The 23,687-nt window shown below is 35.2% G+C and overlaps 1 protein-coding gene across 4 annotated transcripts in view; it reads right to left on the minus strand.

Moving 5' to 3' along the window:
- Nucleotides 1–23,687, minus strand: part of triob (trio Rho guanine nucleotide exchange factor b) — a 317,404-nt gene that overhangs the window by 29,374 nt on the left and 264,343 nt on the right. For all 4 annotated transcript variants that reach the window (XM_028817964.2, XM_028817963.2, XM_028817965.2 and 1 more), the window contains 10 exons: nucleotides 22,791–22,886; nucleotides 20,217–20,365; nucleotides 17,444–17,510; nucleotides 17,103–17,206; nucleotides 15,155–15,224; nucleotides 6,567–6,656; nucleotides 6,132–6,224; nucleotides 5,983–6,033; nucleotides 4,744–4,821; nucleotides 2,240–2,431 (listed from right to left, as the gene is read on the minus strand). In XM_028817964.2, coding sequence (XP_028673797.1) covers nucleotides 2,240–2,431; nucleotides 4,744–4,821; nucleotides 5,983–6,033; nucleotides 6,132–6,224; nucleotides 6,567–6,656; nucleotides 15,155–15,224; nucleotides 17,103–17,206; nucleotides 17,444–17,510; nucleotides 20,217–20,365; nucleotides 22,791–22,886 — 990 coding nt within the window. The remainder of the gene's footprint in view (nucleotides 1–2,239; nucleotides 2,432–4,743; nucleotides 4,822–5,982; nucleotides 6,034–6,131; nucleotides 6,225–6,566; nucleotides 6,657–15,154; nucleotides 15,225–17,102; nucleotides 17,207–17,443; nucleotides 17,511–20,216; nucleotides 20,366–22,790; nucleotides 22,887–23,687) is intronic.

Here is a 23,687-nt window from a genome sequence, read left to right on the forward strand (position 1 = left end):
AATAACTGAAAGTTACATGTTATGTTTGCTTATATTCTTACACTATATCGAAGCCTATTTCATCTATTCATCCAATTTCATTATTTAGCAAATGTATGCTGCCACTGGATTGATAATGGACACATGTCCAACAGCAAGAGAGAATATACCATGCAATAAGAACTACACCAACATTATACGCAATGCTCAAAGTGGAATCAAATTACTGGCAGTACACTGTATTATTGACTTCTTAGTTTTCCTCATGATACAGTATTAATTTTACATGAAATTTAATCTCACTCCATTCCAGAAAATTGGAGGAGGTCAGGTCAGGTTTGAGAGCATGCACTGGTACAGTGCGTTGCCACACTAACCATATGATGAAACAGCTCGGAATTCCAGATGGACACCTCCCCAGACAAATTCATAGTCCACTCCCACCATCCAGAAATGACCATGTATCAGCCGCAGCCATGGGTTACATTGGCGTCCCTTTGGCCTGGTCCAGCTACTGGGGTCCTCAACAATGAGGATCCTGTCAGCCGAATCAAACCTTGGAGAATCACACCACATGGCTGTAGTGTCGTAACTGACGGTCCCTCACAGTGCAGGTAATGTGCCTCATTTGGGACTGTGTGAGCATCCATTTGTTTAACACAAAGTCAGACCAGCAGTACCCAAAGATTCTCTGAAGACACACAGTACCGAAGAAGTGCAGTCTTTTTCTCAGGTCACTGGATGGCGTCCATGTCTTGCAACCATATAGCAAAACAGGGAGCATCAGAACTATAAAGACTTGGACCTTTGCAGAGATATTGGGAGCGCCACACACTCCTTTCCAGAGATCCTTCATGCTCTCCCAATCCGGCTACTGACTTCATAGGAAGAGCAACCAGGGATCGGAGAACACTGACATAAATAAATATATATATATATAAATGTCTTGGGGTCCTTCATGGGGATCAGAGCAGGTGTCTGCACAGCCCACTTCAAGCCCTGGTTATACGCATACTTGCATCCATGAGGGTTGAATCATGGGGAAGGTGCAAGACAGGAGTGATGTCCAGAGGGGGCATCAGTTTGTCATAGGGTGAACACATACACAAAGCCTAGAGTCAATTTAGCAATGCCAAGCCACCCAAGTTTAATCAGGCTGAAATTTAGTAAGTTTAGTCATTCCTGCCTCACAGCGCCATGGTCTGCATGAGATTTGCATGTTCTCCCCATAGACTTAAAGACAGGAATGAGTAAGTGTCAGTTATTCATATAAACACGTTGCCCTCTTTTTTTTCTTAATTATCATATCCTCAGCAAGAGTGACTCATCTTTGAGACTGAAATTGCCTGCTTATTCAAAGCTTCTTATTCAGATGGCTACTGATTCGCAGCTACTTACAAATGGTGGCTTGGCTCTTTCAAAAATCTAATGCTTTTATTAAAAATACAATAAGTGTATTCGATTCAGTTCATAGATACAATGAAACTCATTTTCACTATGCTGCATCTTAGCGTGATTCTCGCTGTGCAGGCTATGTATAATAACAACACATAATGTAAAGGGCAAAAGGTTAGCTCTTTTCCAGGAAAAACAATTGTTGTTACAAGCCATGGCTGAACATAACCACTGAAGAAACAGCTGCAGAAGTAAAATTAGAAAGTCTGGTGAATTGGTGGGGATGTTATAACTCCACTTAACATGGTGGCTGTGAGTAGACGAGCAAACAGAAAATGTATTATTATCTCAAGAAAAATAAGACCAAGCACCTGTGATAAAATAATTATTTCTGATTTCCTTTTGGTATCACAAAGATGCCTCAAACACGGAAGGCAAGTGTTCTTAAGCTGAAATCTTTGCTGCTTCAAAGTGGATGTATTTGGAAAGTTTTAAGACTTTTCAATCCATTATGGAGCAGTTTCCTCAATATTGTAAGCAGTAAGAACTGGGAAGGTATTTTTAAAATTTATACAAAAAAAAACAAAAATTTTATATGGAAAATTAACATATACCACGATTATGAAGAAATCACTGACTTAACAATACCAAAATTACCCGCCAAGTACACATTTTCCAGAACTACAAAAGTCCTGTTAATATTAACACAACATTCACTCTTCTGTACTTAAAGCACAATTCTCTTCTGTGTTTAAAAGAAAAAACACTGGTGAATATATTTTGCTGTAAAACAATACTGTAGTAATTTTCATTAATGAAGTTAAGTAAAATATACTTTTCAAACTCGGTAAAAGTTGTGAAATACCTTTATACTGTTTCTAAATAGGTATCCAGGCACAGAAAAGCCTTTCTTCCTATCAAGTGGCTCACTGAAAATTACTATTTGTTCAAAGAGAAAGACCCGCCTCTCTTTCATACGTGCAAGTGGTGCAGAATCAGGGTCAGCCACCAGAAAGGTGTCCTGTAGGAGCAGTCTACCCTGGGCAACAATTTTGCCCTAAAATGAAAAGGACGACAAAAAATATACATTTAAAAGTAAAATTTTCCAATTTCACTATTTTTGAAGGAAGAAAGAATCAGTTTTCTATTTATAGTGTCAAAAAAAATTGAATGGGAAAAGATCAGCATTATCACCTGAATACACTGCATATTTTTATGTCAAAAACAAAACTCTTGTTTTTATTATAGTAATCTGACATTTGTAACAGAAAGTATATATAGTCCATAGACACTTTACATTTAACCAATTAACACACTTATGTACACATAGAAAAACATAAATCTGACATTATTTCAAATCTTTACAATATTTACAACTTTCACAAGAAGACAAAAGAAACAGAGTGGTCTCTAAGTGTTGTGACAGAACACTGGAAACTTCTAGAAATCTTGTGAAGTTTTATCCCAGAAGGTCTAGTTGCAGACCTCCCGAGCTCCATTCTGAAACCAATCAAACTGCACACTTCTGATGATATTTAGCGACCTTTGCATTAAATGTCAGTGATGATACGCGGCACATCCAGTCATGCACGTATTTATCAACTCACCCATTTCAATGTGTACCTCATATTTCATTCTCATAAAACATTCTTAAACTATGTAAGGATATAGGGACAGCTTAGTTATTAGCCCTACAAATGGGCTTGATGGACTAAATATCTCCTGCCTTTTGTTAAAATTCTCAATTATGGTTAAATTAGGGTTGTGAGACGAGTAGTGATGACTATTGAGTAGCCTTGTCTCGTAGTGAGTATGTTGTGTAGTAGGACTGTCTCTCTGGGAGTGCCACTGTTATGTAGTGCTGCAGACCACAGCCAGCATGTTCAAGAGTTTCTGATGTCTAAATCAAATGGCCTAAACATGCAGTTTGATTGGTTGTTCAGCAATCTCCTGAATCACTAAGTTCAGGAGGTCTGAAGCTAGGCACTGGCTGTTATAAGTAGAAAACTCTGAAAGAACAGGCAAGCATTGAAGCAAATCCTCAAACATGTTATCCTCCACAGCTGTAAAAATGCACTACATGATCCAACACTCAAGGAATTAGAATGGGGAGCCCTTTCAGAAGCCAACAGTAGACACAGCACTTCTCAGATGTAGCCTCCTATGAAAAGCAACTTTACATACACCCTCAAGTACTTCACCACAACTAGAAGAATTAAAAAGAAAGCAGAGGGCACACTAAATCAATTTGACTGATCTAATGTAACAAATATTTAACTATTTGGACAAACTATAGGTTGGCTCTGGTGATTCACAAGTGTACGTTTCACTGATCCGCCTATTTGTGGGTATGTCAACAATAATTGACTCAAAATTATTTTGTGAGTTTTGTGATCTGTTGTGGAAAATGACAGACAACGTTGTAAAATTTTACTTAAATAGACTGCAATTCCCAGTAACTCAATGGAGTACTGCTTCATTGGGAAGCTTTGGCGATTGCCACGTGGGCTGCTGGGTGAAAGTTGAGGGCACTAGTTTTAAAAGTGAGTCATTAAAAGCTGATAGGATCACAGTCTATGGTGCCTTTTTGTGCATTACACTTGCCATGCCTATTAAAGGATGTTGGTAACAGCAACATATTACAAGAAGGTTTTCAGCAGAAGCTGCTGCTCTGCTTGTCTCAGTACGATAAATTCTACAAAATATTCAATGCCTACATCAGTAAAAGACCTTTAGCTGCATCAAAAATTCAAGCCCCAAAGGGCAAAATCATGTTATAAGCCAATGCAAGGCTGTAGTAGCTTTCAGCTATATTGACACTACTGCATTTTTGGTTAAAAATGTAAGCAGTAGTCACGCCCTCACTACCTGGTGTGTACTACCTTCATATGTGAATTTCCCCTTGGGATTAATAAAGTATTTATCTGTCTGTGTGTTTTCAGTTGTTTACATGTAGGCAATGCTAGTGTGGACAGAGATTGTTTTAATTGAAAAATCAATTTTCCACTGCATTTAGGGTGCATTGTTTGTTCATTAGTTATAAAAACATTTAAAAAAATTAAGATCTGTATTACATGTACAGATGACCAATCAATATTGAATAGGTCTAGAGTGAAAAATTTGAAAGGGTAAATCAGAAATTAATAAGAAAAATGACCCGGTAGGCCACACATTGCTCCAGCACATGAATACATAAAAACATTAAATACTGTTTTTTTTTTTTTTTTTTGTCTTTTTAACTCATTGCAGTCAATAAGGGAAAAACATGTACTTGTATTTTCCTGCAGCATGTACAATTAATCTGCATATAATCGTACACTAGGTGTAAAAAGGTTAAAAAGTAAATGAAAAAAATATTTAACACTTTACATCAAAGCCTTGGAGCCTCCCAACATTCATCATGTCGTTGCACCTTTTGGGTACGATGCACATGACTTCTACAGCTTTCTGTAACAAAGATAACGTTAGAAAGTTTAAAGGTTAGAGTAGTGTTTGAAAATGCACTACAAAAATATCACACTTCAAAGCAGTCAAAAAAAGTCAAGCTATCGATACATTCCCCTTACTGTGAGTGTGCTTGTATTTAATATATAGACAGAGAGGTGCAAGACAGAGGAGAAACATGTACAGTAGTGAGTGGGGAAGGTCAGACATTGCAGCCAAAATCATTGTACAGGTAAACCTTCCTACAGCACCGGCAGTGTAAGGCAACACACTATTGGCTATCAGAAAATGGAATGAGCTCTCAATTTTCTGTGCTGGAAAGTTGTCATCCATTGATATTCAGTTCAGATTTTAAGTGAAATAAATTGACACTGAAGTACTGTATAAATTGATGTAAACTGACAAGATTAAGCTTGACACCACCTGTAACTTAAAGTTTGGTAACATGGCACTGGTTCTAAAAGATTTATAAAAATGTAAACCATTTCAGACTTAACCAAGTTCTTCATCCTTCAAGCAACAGGATCTGAACTGTGGTTTGTTTCACTCTGCTTTTATTAGAAGTTGTATAATGCAATATTGGCTTAACAATACAATGGGTGTCTACATACCTTTTCATTATTGTGGAGATATACAGTATTTTGTGTAACAATGGCAGAATATGAGTAAATGATTAATATCACAATTTGACTTACTCAGTTTTTTTTTTTTATCATTGTTAGCTAACTTGCAATTAAAAAATACAAATTTCTGATGTGTTAAGAATAAAGACATACAGCTTTGGGGAATTTCAGTGATAACAGTTATATATCAGATGTAAGCATATACATGAATTAAATAAAAAAATGTATACAGATATTATGTATTTACAATTAGTAGGATGTCTGGAATAAAAACATTTGTGAAATAAATTAAATATATGTATATACAGAATAAAAATGCACTTTAAATGCTTATTAAACACAGAATGCTTAAAAAAGAAAAAGAAAAAAGCATTTTTACAATGAAATGTAAAAATGTTACGCTATTTTGTTTTGTTATTTCAAACAGAAGTGGGATAAAAATTTAGTTAGGCTATTTAGTTATTTTAAAGGATTGTGGTAGGCAAATGGCAAATTCAGATTAGAACATGACTTTGAAAGCAGTTTAGATCCATCTGCTTACCTCCAGCTCTAAAGAATCCAGGCCAGCCTTTTTAGAGTACTTGAGAAAGTCCTAAACCAAGAGATAAATGGGCTGCCATAAGCAAAAGCATTATAATAATAAACTGCAAACAATATACCAAGTACACTGTCATATCTAGGTTCTCTCACCTTTAGCAGCAACTGATATTTCATGATTCTCTGGACTGGTCTTATTAAAAGATCTGTGATTTGTAATCTATGACCAAGTTGCTGCTTGATGTCCTAAAGTCCAAAAAAAAAAAAAAAAAAAAAACCAAGAAGAATTTCTTTTATTAAATTGCTCTTGGTAACATATGAATAATTCAAACAGTGAAAAAAGACTAATCTAATCTGTGCACTTCTCCAAATGTTGGTCTGATGTAGTACACTGAACTATTCTTATAATATTAGCTTTTTTCTTGAATAATAAATGACTTTTAAACTATTAATAACACTCTGGAAAGACAGCCTCTTATCTAGGATTTGTTGCATTAAAAATAATCAAAAATTGCTTGTCCAATATTGTTCATGACTACTCTTAGAAAGAGCAAAGACATGCACTACTATGTTTTTATAAAAACTTACCTCAAAATACGTATCGATATATTCAGAGACTATGTGCTCAGATTTCGGCTTATTTTGGCAATATACAATATACATATGCAACCTTCTCTCCTATAAAAAAAAAAAAAGTATAAAGTAAATTGTAAGCACTTGTAAGTCTTGGTAATTACATCTAGATGATGCTTAAATTTTAAGTCTAAATTACCTGTGTATCTTAACATTATTACCACAGCACACTAATATGGATAAGACAAAATAGTTATTGTAATTGTATGAAATTTACTCTGCATAGAAGTTACTATAAAGTTCACACTTTAACTTAACCGACTCCAAAATGCTGAAACAATAAAGCAGACTTCATATGGCCCAAAATTTCATACCGGTTTACCAGATTTACCTTCATGTTAAATTCAGTAAACAGAAAACTATACAGATCAGATTAAAAAAATATTAACAAAGCAAGAGGAAAAAGTTCATTACTCAATACTTTAAGAAGAAAATGCATCATCTTCCATTGTTCTTTTAACTTATGTTTTGACCTTTGATTTCTTTACAGCATTAATAATAAGAAAAGACACAATGGGATGAAATAAGTTCTATCAGAATACAGAAAATAAAAACAGCAAAGCAACATTTAAAGAAGAGCACTAGCTGGCAGCAGACACCCATGCACTGGATGTTGAATGGCAGCTGCCACTTAATTTTCAGGCACACCTCTTTTGGTAGCAGTCAGTGACACACACACACACACACACAAAAAATTAAGTGCCATTTTTTTGAAGATATGATTTTTCTTTGCATTCATAGTATGCTGGCATTTGCCTTGACACTTAAATAAAACAAATCTTGTAGTGTATCTTTAAATTAATAGGATACTGGTAAGGACCAGAAAAATTGCCTTCAAACTTTCTGGACATGTTCATGTTCATTTAAAAGCACCAAAGTTTTCTATAGTTTCACAATGCCTGCCCTTTGGTATTTCACGGTAAAACTTAAGGCAAAAAACACTGTTACAAATAACTCATCACAAATTTTCTAGGTCCATCTTTTTTTGACAGAACAATATTATTCCTCTTTTCCATTCATAACTAGCGTGGGTTGAGATTTCATGTAAATGGCAATCCACATATGTGAGGAACTCTGGGGAGCAAGTTGGAAACATTCAGTGGTGAAGACCATGAAATAGTGCAGAACTTAAATAGTGTGTCTATAACTCTTTATTACAAAGTAGTGACACTGGTGAAAGAGTCTAAGTTAGCATACCAAGATCATCAAATATCGTGAAGAAATTATATGCCTACAAATGAAGTAATTTTCAAACTTTAAAGCTATAGTCTGCAGCATTTACGCAGGCCGACAATTATAGATTAGATTTATAGCACTGCTGCCAGGTATTTCAGAATAATGGGAAACTAGAGATATGTCATGTCGGTCAAGCTGTCTTGTATAATTTAACGAGCCAAGAAGCCACAATGCAGCTAAATGAGATCAATAATTAATTTCCTATTTGGTCCTTCCAGCCATAAGTGCCACTTCAAATGTATTACTGGGTAACAGAAAAAACTTGCTTGATAAAATCAGGTACCTAATCAGTTAAAACAAATCATTACATTACAAAAGAAAGAGAAATTGTGGCCAGATGCATCTGTGTTTTCAAATGGTGGTAGTAAAAAATCCAGCTTCCTAGACTACAGGAGTTCATTCTCAGTGAGTGTTAGTGGACATTCCCCATAAGTACACCATCAGTAACCAGACATCCTCAGCTACCCAGCAGCACCTGTGTTTGGTTCTCCAATTAGAACAATTGTGACGAGAACATGCCATTCAGCTCAACAAGCTCATCCATCCTGTTCACCTAGACTATCCAAAACAACATCAACACGAGGCATGAAGGTCCCTAAAGTCGCACTCTTCACCACACAACTTGGTAATTTATTCCATGTCTATGGTTCTTTGCATGAAGAAAACCTAACATTTCTGCAGAATCTGTCCTTACGTTTTCAACCATATCCCTGTGTTCTTGAGGTACGTATTTTAAAGTAACAACTGAGACCTACTGAATCAATTCCTTTCATAATTTTAAACAATGCAATCTTGTCCCCTCCTAATCTCTGCTTAAATTGAAAAGGTCCAACTCCTTCAATTTCTCCTCATAGCTCATACCTCTTAGTACTGGGATTAGCCTAGTCGCTCACCTCTAGACTTTCTGTTGTGCTTCTCTTTTTTGTAACATGGAGACAAAAACTGCACAGTACTCCAGGTGACCCCTCACTAGTGTGTTATATAAATTAAGCACAACTTCCCTTTATTTATACTCCACACATTGTGATGTCTAACCTAATATCCTATTAGCTTTCTTAATCACATCTGTATACTGTCTGGATGTAGGGCAGTGACCAGTCCACTTCCAGGTCCTCATAAGGAGAACTTTCAAGTTTTAGACTTCCCATTGTGTATTCTAATCTAATGATTTATTTTTCCTACATGTACCGGTAATACTTTACATTTACTTATATTAAATTTCATCTACCACAAAGCTGCTCAAACATGTATGCAGTCAATTTCCCCCTGTAATGCTGTTAGATGATTCTACATTATCTACCCTTCCACCTAGTTTGGTAACCATATGGTGTATAGCATTCAGACTCAGACAAGTGCTGCCTATTTTAATTAATGAACAAAATGAAAAGGTATGAACTTATTAAAGCAGCTTCTCTTTTAATCTTTGCTAAAGACATGCCACTTTTATTCCAATTCAAGTTCAGCTTGACAAAATATTTAGATTTGCTTTTCTGATAGGAAAGCCTACATGTAAAACATGAAAACATTTAAAATTAATGTCCCCAGAAACGCTGGCTTTCAAATATTTCCTGGTTGTCCAGTTGACTGATTTGTCAAGAAGTCACATAGCGCTCACAGCATGCACACCGCTTCAATATCAGGAGAAATGGTAAATGGACACATTATGGTCATTAGGCACATAATTTATTACAAAGCACAAAGGGTCAAATATATGCAGCTTAAATCTAATGATGACAGTGGAAGGACACAGTCCTTGTGAAGGAGTAAAAAAAAAAAAAAAAAATCAAAAAATGAAAGCCACAGTCTATCCCCTTTGTAAACTATTCGTAGGCTTTCTCTTGGCATGGACGTGGCTATTTAACTTGCATCTCTTACTTATACTGTCACTGGAGAAAGCTGTTTGGATTGCAATTAAAGTTAACACATTACCACATACTGATTTCTAGAAAAAGTGAACGTGCTGATCAATGAGTGAAACATTCTCCGTGAACACAGGTATTTCACCAAAAACAGCAACAAACCATTCGTCATTAGCTTCTACTATGTGAAAAGAAAAAAAAAAACGTAGGACTCGTGGACTCACTGATTGGTACTGTTGACATATTAAACATCTTGCTGAGTCTTACACATTCTTTTGGGTTTTTTTGTTACAGACCTTTCTTTGCATTTAAAAACAACAATGAGTGGGTCTCTCAATTAAATCTGAAACAGGACATATTTAGCACATTTCAGGCAGTCAACAAAAAGAATGTGCATGCATCACAACTCAAACTAATCACATCAAGTTCAATTAATGAAAGATAAAGAAAGAGCAACCAAGTAATTCAGATCATCAACACTGCAATCAAACACTTATTTGTGAAAATATACCTGTCAATTCTATACAGTCTTCTAAGTCTGTGAGATAAAGTTATGACATTAATTAATAAATATATAAAAACAAACTTAATCCATGAAAAAGTTTTGAATTTATTAAATTACTGGAATGAGTGTCTATTAAATCTTCCCAAAATTAACTAACTGACATCATTTCTACAGTGAAGGCACAGGCATTTTTAATTAATGTATTAATTAACTGATTCATTTTACTGCTTAGCACAACAACAAACATGTAAAATTGTACTTCACAATCCAAACACCCGTTAGTCCATTAGTTTTCAAGACTGCAGTGTTTTTGATTATGGAGTAACATATGGACTAGTACAGGGGTAGGCAACGTCGGTCCTGGAGTGCCACAGTATGTGCAGGTTTTTGTTCCAACCCAGTTCCTTAACGAGAACTCAATTATTGCTGATGAAGCACATATTACTTAAGTGACATTTTAATGCTTCATTTTAGTGGTCTCGCTTGTTAAGGTTCTCCAACCTTAATTGCATATTTCAATCTTAAACTGCTGCATTCAGTGTTTTAATTGCTCCTTATTAGCAATAAGATGTAAAACAGGGGTAGGCAATGTCGGTCCTGGTGAGCCGCAGTGGCTACAGGTTTTCATTCAACCCAATTGCTTAATTAGAAACCAATCATTGCCAATCTCTGACCTTATTTAATTTTATGGCTTGTTAGTCTGTGCAATGTAAGGCTTTTATATCGTAGATTTTTTTCCTTTCCAAGGATATCATCCAAATGATTTGAAGCCTAAAACAGATCATTTTCAGTCTGTCACATTTTTCTATTAAGTGTTTTATTAAATCAAACCGTGCATGATGAACACACACAGATGTAATTGGAAAAAAGCTAGCTGGAGAACTGCTGGCTGCTTTGTCTTTTACATCTTATTGCTAATAAGGAGCAATTAAAACACTGAATGCAGCAGTTTAAGATTGAAATAAGCAATTAAGGTTGGAGAACCTTAACAAGCGAGACCACTAAAATGAAGCATTAAAATGTCACTTAAGCAATATGTGCTTCATCAGCAATAATTGAGTTCTCGTTAAGGAACTGGGTTGGAACAAAAACCTGCACATACTGTGGCACTCCAGGACCGACGTTGCCTACCCCTGGACTAGTAGGTATCAACACTTCATAGGACACTCAACCATACACATTTACACAACAAATTCAGCATCACAACTCAAAATAAAGTGTTCTATTTCTCACAAATAAGCCCTACGGCCGATGTCACATTACACACCTTCTACTCAGAGGAGATGTCAGATAATCCCAACTGCAGTAAACGATCTCATCATTTCAGTATGTCAAATTACACCAGACATTACAGGGCAATGTAGTGACATGACTCCATGATGCCGTTAAAACACAGCTTCACATACCAAAGGATCACAACCTCACTTTTCTTTTCATGGCAACCAATAATGTACTGCCTGAGGAAGCTGGTGCCCATGTGAAGGCTTTACAGGTATAGCGGGTTCAACCACACTGTTGTCCCTTTCTTTTCTTCTTCTATTATGTCATGGTACTTAAAACACACAACAACAAACAGACAAGTCTCTCTTCTGTTTTCAAGGTACAAAGCTCCCACCATTCCTCATAGCTCTGCTACATGCACTATACATCTGGGTGAGTGCTCACTTGTTTTCAGCTCTCACAAGCACACAAGTCCATTCCAATGGCTGAACACAACATCAAACATGTTTTAACTTTGTTATGGTGAGTTGCAGACTGGCCTGACTGAGCTGCTGGGTATGTCAGACTGCTCAACTGACGGTCATCAAACCGTTACACAACTGCCCCAGACTCACTAAAATTATGTAAATTAAATCTGCAACTGCTAATTATTAGAAAAGTTGTATAATGTGACAGGGCCTTAACACTAGAATTACCAGAGGCTATGAAAAAACTCGTAAATCTGGCCTACCTTAAATCCCTTCGCACCTCTCCGTCAGCGTCTTTTGTCTTCTAAATGTGTCGATAAGCCCGAGCAGCCTGCTATACCACCCCACTGCCTGATTATCTGGGAGTGATCTACCCACAATTGTAATGGGAAATAATTGAATGTGTGTTTTGTGTCTATAACAATGAATGTAAACACATCGTTTAAGTAATAAATAACAAAATGTAGACATGAACTGTATAATGTGTGAAGGCTGATGAACAAATATCAAATAAACACTTTCACAAAAAGTGCAAGTACAATATGACAGCTTCCGTGGTGCTGTGGTTAGAACTGCCAATTTATAATCTGGAGGTTGTGAGTTTGAAACCAGTTCTCCGGCGAATTTACCGTTTAAAGTAATGAGCTGCTCTTATTGTTAATGTTATACAATAAAAACATACATTTGATTTGTGTTTGTAACAGCTGCTGTAAATTTATAGTACTTGTGTTTTTTTTTTCACTTTTATTCTCTCAGTCGCGATCACGATACAACACTCACCCTCGCCCCAGATCCGACGTGGTTACTTTTTATCTGAAACTGGGGATAACTATAGATGTGAGTGGTGTTTTGAGACTATCGAACTGGAAATTCTCTGATTTGGATGGATAAAAGCTGACACACAAACGCTGGTGTATCTGCCATCTTCGTATCTCAACGTCACTTGAATTTTTTTTTATTCAGTTTTATTGAGTGTTCTTGCTTTTTCATTGGCTCTAGTAAATTCTAGTGTTAACTGATTCTTTCCATGGATAAGCAACGCACAGGAGGAGAAATGATTTTCTTGTAAATTCGGAAAGCGCCACCTCAGCCAGTCAATTTAATTTTTTTAGCTCCTTTTTTAATGTTTATTGACAGGAGGTTTGAATAAATTAGTCGTAAACTGTTATGTACCAGTGCATATGTTAATCACATCTGCTTATCAGTGTGTGTGTATGTATGTATATATATATATTTTTTTTTTAAGAGGGAACATTAGTCGGAGCCAAACAAAAACAAGTGAGGTCAGGTGTGGAATTTTCCACTTCTGGCAGTCATGTCGGTGCTCAAAAAGTTTCAGATTTTGTAATTTCAGATTAGAGGTTCTAACCCCATACTACTACAATGTTTAGTTCAATTTTTGTATTATGCTTCATAGGAAACACAACAAAAACAAATTAGAAGAGAAGGTAGCTTCAGATTATAATCAATCTGGAGTCTTAGCCAAAGAGGATTACTGAATAGCACCTTTCAGAATACAGTAGATATCATTAACAGAAACACAATAAACAAATTAAAATATAGAGATAAATCTAAAAAAAAAGTATCTGCTGAAATACAGAACAAATTTCATCTATTTTTTTCAGAATATGTACTAATTGTTTTAATGCAACAGCTTATCTGTAGTTTTACAAATGGAAGAGTCTTTAGTTCTGGCCCAAATGCTCCATCTACAGAAAAGCATTGCAGACGGCTTGCCAATTGGAGGGCCATAGCAGGCTGTAAGGTCTAAAGCATTTTATGTTTGAAAAATACAGGAAATATCACAGTAAATTCATCTTAATACGGGGTTCTCAATGTCAATGAAACTGAACCAAAGTTTCTGAGTAGTGATTCACCAGTACTTAATTATTTAGCCACTTGAGAAACATAAGATGTATTGTGGCTAATAAAGTGATATTAAGAGTGTATATGTATAATATATCTGCAGGCACCATCTGCTGGAGTGCAGGGAAACATGCATAACATCTGATAGCAGTATATGTAACAATCAAGCTATGGAGTTAAAATGAAACATCCAATAAGAATTTTAAGTAAATACCATGAACTGAGGGAGAATACTTTTAAAATCATAAAGTTATTGTTGTATATAACTACTCTGAAGAAGATCTATTACACTGCCTTACAAGAGAATAACAAAATCAATCAGATATGCTATCAGAACAAATGAGGGTGGCTCTGAAACATTAAACTGGAATAAAATAGGACTGTATGGAAGACCCTTAAAGGAGGACTGGGTAACAGATTACTTGACAACAGTTGCCAAAGGTTTCTTCATTGCATGTCTTATTTTTTTTAAATGAATATCAAAATTCTCTCTATAGTCACAACTAAAATGCTAGGATATGCATTTGGAGGAGCTTGATGAACACTTGGTGTACACTGACTTGTCATTCATTTCAAAGGATAAGTTTGGTATTTTTCAAGTTGGAGTTACTTCTTCACAATCATGATGTATATAAATTAGCCACATGAAATTGTCCTTAAATGAAGCGTTTATTATAAATTTTTAAAAATACTTAACCTGCTCTTGCATTTTAAAGTGGAGGCGCTTGCTGCTTCTAAGTGAATATATTCAGTACGTTTTAAGGCTTTTGTTTTAAGAATAGGACCCCTGTCCCAAAAACTTCCATTTTGAAATGCAAGAACAGGCTAGGTATTAAAAAAAAAAACTTTACTTTAGAGCAGCATTTGAAGTGACAGATTAGCATACACCATGATTATTAAAACAAAAACAAAGACCTTGTCAATCTACAACTGCTTAAAATGTATTTTAATTAGTATTTATAATAAACATATAATTATCGTTAACAGCTCAATTATACTCAACTGACATAAAATACCAGTACTTTACTACCAGTCAATGCTATAAATGTTGTTTTAGCACTTCTATGAAAAACAAGTCAATAATCCTAGTCTTAAAACCACTGCCAAAAAATGTGTCAACATTTACAAAAGTTACACCTCTATAACCATCTGGAAACATAATCAAATTAATATGGCCTATTGCTTTACCCACCATGTGAGCAGAAGCACAACAGGAAAAAAAAAAAAAAAAAATACTACACAAAGAAAGCACTATGACTGTCAACATTCTAATACGTCTATGCCAGAACAAGCCCCAGTGGACTCCAAACAATTTGAGAGAAACCATAAGTATGAAGAAGACATGATAGAATCAATTTCTCTTTACATATTTTAGCTTTCACAACTTACATGCTTGACAAACAGTGAAGGGAATCTGTCGGGATCTTCAAGGCACTTCTCCAGTTCTCCAAGAAAGAAGCTGTGGATCGATATGAAAGCCAAATTAGCCACCAAGTCAAATATGACAATGGCAAAATGTAGACAAAGGAGTAAAAAGGATAGAATTTTAAGGACCCTAAAGAATTAAGAATAATTTCAAATATTTAATATTAAAACAAATACAGTAATTTGATCTCAACAGTCTACAAGTAAATGTAACTTTTTTTCTCATTTGACAGAGAAGAGCTAGATATACTGTAGAATAAAAATACTGTGCAATTTCTTTATGTTTGTTTAATTATTTTGTCATTGGGGATGCTCCGATCAAGATTTTTTTTAGGGCTGATACCAATCACCCATTTTATGTCACAAGAATTAGCCAATTGACTTTTTTATTTATACTTTTCTTTTTTTAACACTAAGTTACTGAACAACCAGCCATATAGTAGTCATGTTCTATAGTATACAAAATATTGTCCATAATGCATATGGCATGAAAGAAAATAAAACACCATACTTAAAAAGACACAATTTTAATAAAATGTTCAGAAGATGTTTATCAGAAACATACAAGGCTACCATGCTCAAGCTTACTTGCAAAATACATAAATTTGGCTTTTAAGCCAACAAGCCCATTGTTTACTAAGCAGTTTGGACACAGTCTTCCTTATCTACTGTTTTTCTAATTAAAAATGTGAGCCGCTGTATTAAACGTAAGCTTGCTTACTATTCACACTTGGACAAGTAGTGTCCATTTTAATTAAAAGACAAAATGAAAAGGTCTAAATTTAATGAAAAAGCTTCTTTTTTAATGTGTGCCAAAGATACGCTTTTCTTCAACACCAAGAACAACTGGACAACATGCACACGGCTATTCCTCTCCATGTATACAATGACTGTTAAGATTCTCTTTTCTCAGTTTACTATTTCACTTTCTCTAATGTAAAAGCCAATATCACTGTCTTCATTCACTTCACAAGTCTGACTTGTCGGTTCACAATAAGTTTTGGCAGTAAAATGATGGCCTACACATTTAAATTTGTACATGTTGCAGACTCCAAACACCAAAACTAACTTCAGATTACCTAATTTAAAAGATAAATGCAAAAGGGTGGAAAGGAGAATAAACTAAGACAGCAGGCTAGAAAATAAAATGAAGTGACCATCACAAAAGAACTAGCATTTGAATGTATTTTAATAACAATCAACAAACATAAGGACAACATTTATAGGTTGTAATATTTTTATTGAAATTTCAAAACAGTTCTTGTGTTAATTAAAAAGCTGATGACTCCCCAACCTTTAAAGACTGAGTAGGCATTTGCCCATCTTTTTTTAAACAGAGCGACGTTCAGGATTTTATTTGGTCTGGTATTTGAAATGCATAGTATGTTTTGATTTTTATTTTTTAGGTAAGAGCAGTGACTTGGCTTTTTAAGGCACATAGACTTGCCTCCATAAGTTGAAGCTATTGCTTGATAAGAATTTATCAGTAAACACACGTCAGCCTGTGCTCATCATCAACTCAACAACCTGTTTTCATATTAAAGTGACTGGCAACTCTTTCTCTAATAAGGTAACTGACATTCTCTGCTTTAAAAAAAACCCACATAATGTTACTCTAGAGTGAATCAATAACATTTCACGATGATAAGAAACTTGCTGTCTCACTGACAATGAAATTAGTTGGACTTGTCAAATGAAATGGTGTTTCTTCATGTGCATCAAAAAGCTTCACTATAAAGTAGTCTATCCTAACAAACCCTGCTAAACAACTGTACATATTCAAATGTTAATTGACAAAAGAGGTCTATAAATGCAAAATGTCTTATGAAAAACAACTAAAATCAGAAGTCCAAAGTGAAAATGTATTTTTAAATATATTTATTGCAGACTGTGCTACCCCAAGTATACATACTCTTTGTGCCAGTCGTAAATCTGGTGGATGTTTCCAAAGACAATCTTATCTTTCCCCTTCATGTCATCTGGAACACCATCCTCCTTCATTTTGTTCATGTAGCCCTACAATTAATTCACAAACATATAATAATTAGGAGTTTACTATTTAATAATACTTGGCTATAAAAGGTCAGGAAGAGGGGGAAAAAAATCCCTATGTGCACATATATATATAATGTATACTTATCTGTATACTCAATACAGCCATATACCCTAATGAACCTTCAATCAGAATGAGCAACACAATGGAGTTGATAGATAACAGATAAGGAAAAATAAATAAACATTAAAAATTTTTACCTCTACTACATATCCAAGGTCCCGTATGTATTCACGCTCCGTATCAACAAACTCCTGTAAAACATAACTTAAAATACAAAATGAGAAAGATGTGAATGTTTCAAAGGCATCTTAAAATAGTTTATAACAAGATGGCAGTCATATCTAATGCAGTAACACGATAGCAGTCCAGCCATTCTGACAATCAGTCTCTTAACACCACTTATATATAAACCACTTATTTTATTAAATGGTTTAATGTGACCTTGGTTTTGATTGACTTTTTAAATAAAATGTTCTCACAGATTGCTCTAAATTTGTAAATCACATATGTGTTCAGTGTTTGTTCAAGTTGAGTTAAGCAGACATCTTTGTCAAATTACATACAGTACCTAGAAATATGGGAGAAACTTGCAAACTTAGAAACAATACAAATATGTGAAATTGTTTTGAAAAAAGGCATCAGACAATTTTAAATGCAGTTCTTGAAGAAAAAGAAAACATATCATGACTTGCAAGTGCTTCCATAGAACATTTTTTAAGCTGCTGTTGAGGCTGTTTGAGTTGAAAGGTGTCAATAGCTAAGTTTCCATCCAGTTTTTTCGACGTTTTGTTATCGACAAACAGAATATACGTAAAAAAAAATGTGCGAAATTTGCTGTCTCCAGCCTATTTCCATCAAACTGGCTTTTTATCGATAAAATGGTGTGCGTGATGACGTCATCCCCCCCCCAAAAACGAACTGTCGCATAACTTTTGTTGTATCGCGAAAAAAATCTGCCCTTGAGCCGTTTCCATACATAATTTTGTGTATGTCGCAAATTATCTACCTTTTGTTTTCCACGTTACACCCCCTCCACTAAACAAAGAAATGGAGAGATTATTCAGACAGTTTTTTGAAATTTGCCAGCTTACTGTTATTTCAGTTTCACAAATAATTGGAATTGTACATAATATCCGAAGACGACAGCAGAATGAAGCTTTTGGTTGTCTGATAGCCCTAGAGCTCGAAAAAAGTACCCCAGTGCGACGAAACCCACGGGTATGGGAGAGACGACGGAATAAGACCTTCTGGGAGGAGGTGGTGGAGAGACACTTCACAGAAAATCTCTGGCTGCAACATTTTAGAATGACACGGCCGACGTTTGAGATGTTGTGTGGATTCATCAGTCCTGATGTTGCGCCCATCACAGGTTGCCACCGACCACCGGTTCCAACCCAAAAGCGGATTGCCATCGCCCTTTACAAGCTGGCAACCTGCGTCGAGTATAGAGTAGTTGGAGAAACTTTCGGGGTTAGTAAAACTACCGTCCATCGATGTGTATATGCTGTGTGCACCGCTATTAAAGAAAAATTAATGCGGCGTTCTATCAGACTTCCAACTGTAGCGGAGGCCAATGAAATTGCATACCGCAATTCCTTGGTGCATCTTGTGCCACAGATTTACGGTGCGCTGGATGGCACGCATGTGCCTATTCTTCCCCCGACGGAAGGCTACCGCGATTACATTAATCGCAAAGGGTGGCCATCTATTGTTCTCCAGGCCCTTGTTGATGACAGGTGCATGATACGAGACATTTGCGTTGGCACTCCTGGAAGTGCCCATGATGCAGCTGTGTTTGCAGCATCGGATCTGTACAGGTGAGCCTACCTTTCAACATCCCTTCACAGTGCGATAACAACTGAATTAACCTGCTTCCCTTAAGGTTTTTAATTAAAACTGAAATTTGAATTAATATAAAATAACGACGTTTAATCAAAAAAAAAAAAACTCTCTTCATCAGACCATGCGAACCGCTCTGCCATTCTCGTTTTGATTGCACGTGATGAAAATGTGACACATTTATTTGCGTTAAAGCCCTTTTTTCCGACAAAAACTGTTTCCAATGTAGTTTTTGCGACATCTGAAGTATCGATATGGAATTTATGCGCTAAAGTTAAACGGAAAAATATTATGTCGACATGTACAACATTTTATCGATAATTAGCATTTCCATCAGCTATATCGGTAAAAAAATTTGAAGCGCTAAATATTTTTTCACAAAAACTCCTTGGATGGAAACCTGGCTATTGAGACTTCAACCATGTTATCCCTATTGAGCTTGCAGTGAACGTGAATAATGCACCTTGGGATGCCAGCCAGGTTGCCATCTGATGCAGGACAACTGCTAGAATTTTGCTGTTCTTTTCTCTTATCGTCTTGATGTTTTAAAAGCCTAACTGTTTGCTATACATTGCATTTTGGTTTTAATGTAATTTATTTGCTTGTTCTTTTGTGTTATAAAGTTTATTCTGTTTATAAAAGTATATAGCATGCAGAACACTTAAGTGTGTATTTTATAACAACTGGGTCTAAAGTTAAATGTGTAAGAAGCTTCTGACTATTAAACTGGCAGAAGTGAAAAATTTTCAGGCTCTAGGCAAGTGACATACAAATATTACTTAAAAAAGAGCAGATTTTTTAGAATAAACGACAAGAGATTGTATTTTTGGCAAGTCAACTGTAAAATAGGTCCTTGGTGCTACAATTGCTTTAGTGGTATTCGCTAACAAAAAGGGCAACAAAAAAAAAGATCTTTCTTACTCATTTGTTACATTGGAAGTAACTAATGACATTTTTTTTTTTTTTTTTAACAATACAAAACCTAAAATACAATTATTAATAGGGCAATTAGTATAATCTAACCTATAAAAGAGAAGTACACATTTTTAAAAATGGTTGGGCCTAGTTGATTATTTTAAATAGACACCATTTTAAACTATTTGGCTTTTTTTTCATTAAACAGATGCTTACTGCCTTCTCTTAAAGAAACTGGACTTGCGTTCTTCCATCTCATCAATGGGGGAGGATGATGACAGTAAAGAGTTGTCTGATGGATTAAATGAAGGACTACTGCTGTCTCCCTGTTCGACAGATAAGGAATTTGGTCGATCTTCTAAAGCCTAGGGAAAAGCAAATGAACAATTATCAAGTTACACAGTGGAAAACTGAAAAAATTAGGGCTTAACACCTATTTGACAAATATGCATTCTTGTGTAGTGTGTACATTTTTTTTTTGCCCCTGCATCCTACACCAAAAGAGAGTCAGGATCAGATAACTTACATGATTATAAACGGAATTCTTTCAATGTTGACAAAAATGTTCTTAATGAAAACACACCAGGATTCACAATGTATTATAAAGCATATTCCTTTCTTGCCATTACACTATACATCTGTTTGCTGCTCTAAGATGTATTGTAAATCGCTCCATGTGACAAGGCCTACATAAAATACAGATGGCAACACAAAATGCTACCTGATCTTCAGCAAACTCTTCAAATGAAGCATCCTTAATTCCATTGAGAATCTTGGGGTAATGAATATAAACTGACAGAAATTTAACAAAGGTTTTATAACAGAGGCACATTGATATTATGACCCAAACAATAATCAAAACAATGGAAGCATGATGATTTCCAACACAAAATAAATTCAAGATCCAAGACAGTGCTGAAAGATTAAGGATATACAGAATGTACTGTAGTCCATATTGGTCAAGTGCACCATATATTATGTACACATATTTAAAATCCATCTCCACAAAACCAAAAAACTTGAATGGGATGGATTATTAATATTCCTTATTAGATATAACTGACCAACATATTTTTATCTTTAAGTTTTTATTTTCATCATTACGATTTCATCTTTAACTCCAGTCAAATAAATACAACTCATCAAGACATGCAACACTTACACACATTCACTGAAATGTTGCCAATAACACAAGTCAGCTTAGTGCAAATGTATTTATAATTGGTGCAAATTCATTTATAATGCAAGACCAGGGGCCTCATTATAAACGGTGCGTACGCACAAAAATGTTGCGTATGCCTATTTCCACACTCACATTGTGATGTATAAAAACTAAACTTTGCGTGAAGCCACGACATTTTCACGCTAGCTCAATCCCTGGTGTACGCAAGTTCTCTGCTCGGTTTTGCAAACTGGCGGCACCCAGAGTTAAAGCAGTGCTTTTGTTCCAGTGTGGTTTCCCTTTCTTTCTTAGATCCACATCTCTGACACGGCTTTATCTTACACGTACACTGAAATTAACCGCATATTGTCTATTAGTTTAAGGCATCTGATTTTAATTAACCCGTAACCATATAATGGTCCACGGAATGGCCAAACTATTTCAAGTACCATAGCTGCTTTAGTATTGTTATTCTCACTGCACCTTCTTCTTTCAGCTGCTCCCGTTAGGGGTTGCCACAGCAGGTCATCTTTTTACATATCACTCTCACTGCACCACTCGTTGTATTTATATCACTGTATCGCAGTGTGGAATCCCAGCTCTAAAGCAGCTGATCGGAAAGAGAATTATCGGTATACAGCATCAAGCACACGCTGCCTCAGCCAGGTCTAAAAGAGCTTTTGTTATCACAAAGTAATGATGAAGTGGGGCTCACTATGTCTTAAACACACTTATATCACAGGCTATGACAACTGTCATAAGCTGCATCAAACAATTTGTGATGTCTACAAACCACAGGCAATTTGGCAGAAAGAAACTCAAAGTAACAAAGAAACTGACAAACCGTGCCCACATATTTACTGAAACAAACAGCACTTGATCATATGTATAGACAAGAGAGCCTGGAGTGGCAACAGAAAAGAATGACTAAACCAGACAAATTCTATAAGTCCTGAATTGACTTTTTCTCCTAGTAAACTGATTGAAATTTTAACCTTTTTGAAATGAATAGTATTGTACAATATGAAATGTAATAGCTTTTCTATTATGAGCTTAAGAAAGCAGTAAAGTGTAAAGGCATGTCATGTGTTCACATATTTCACTAATGACTTCTTTCAGAGGCCATAACTGAAGTATGAAAGGGTCTGGAAGATTGACCCCTGCACTTTCCTTGTGGTACAGTTAGGTTTATTAGTCTTGCTATAAGGTTTATATAATATAAACCTTGATGCCATGGCTCCTGGTTCCTATGTTACAAGAAAACTTACTTTAAATACAATATGTAAAGCCATTAGATTTTTGTGGTTTAATACCTACCAACTCGTGGCTGAACTTTTCTGCACTTCTAATTAAGCAAGTTAACTTACTTCCTTAATAATATGATTTTAATTTTTGTAAAACTAATCAACTGGATCAAGTCAAAGTGTTTAATATATTTCTAACAAGCAACTACGTATCTCTTAATTCTCTCAAAATTACTAGGGTACAAGTTTATATTTTTGGAATGATGTTGATAAGAATATATGGTTGCAGGAGCAGCTCCTTTTATAATAGCCATCTAGAAAAAAGGGAAATATTTCAAAGACCTTATGAACACAGAACAGAAAAAAAACCAAAAAACTTCTCACCATTTTACTTTTCACCAGTTCTTCAATAGCACTGACAAGTTCTGCGGCACTGGGAGTCTCCGAACTAGTAGGTCGGATAGACAGACGAGATGAAGTCTGCATGAAGACAACAAGATTTCATTGAAAGAGGAAGAAGAAACATGAAAAAGCAGTTTTCACGTCCACACATGTCAACACACATTTTATTTCTTAAGAGTAAGCAATAACATAGGGGGGCGGAATTGTCAAAAGAAAAGGTTAACTAAGAATCTGTGTGATAAACATCACACTTCACAATAAATACACAGAACATTGATTAAACCTTTTTTTTTTTTTAACCAGTCTGATATCTTCACTCACAGTAAATGTGAAATGCACTGAATACATTGTTTACATATAAAGTCTAATTTAAATTAACAGGGAATAAATTTTATTTTTACGACTACTCAGCTGTTGACAAAGTTTAGATAATCCATCCCTCCATTTAATAACCTATACAACCCACATGAAAATCATGGGAGAGAATTCTTTTTTATTGTAATTTACATTTAAAAAGATTTTTAAATAATAATAATAATAATATTGTCAATTAAACAAACTTTTAACTTTTAAGAATATTTAGATTTATTTTAAAAGTAGCCCTTTCTTTAAAAACACCTCCATTTAATCCTTGACTAGACATTTATATTATCATTAAGTGTTAATTAGGACTCTTTATTAAGAACTGCAGTTATCCCACTATTAGTTAAGACTTTAAGTGAAGTAAACTAGAAATACATTTAAATGAAGAGATGCTAACAATCAATCATGGAATTGAATTTAAAGTATATTTATTAATGTCGTAGGGGAATGTGAAAACAACTTATGCAAGAAATGTTTCTAATACAAAAATATATTAACGTTTCGAAAAGCTCACCA

This window comes from Erpetoichthys calabaricus, chromosome 13 (genome assembly GCF_900747795.2).
Source record: "Erpetoichthys calabaricus chromosome 13, fErpCal1.3, whole genome shotgun sequence".
In the NCBI taxonomy this organism is placed as follows: Eukaryota; Metazoa; Chordata; class Cladistia; order Polypteriformes; family Polypteridae; genus Erpetoichthys; species Erpetoichthys calabaricus.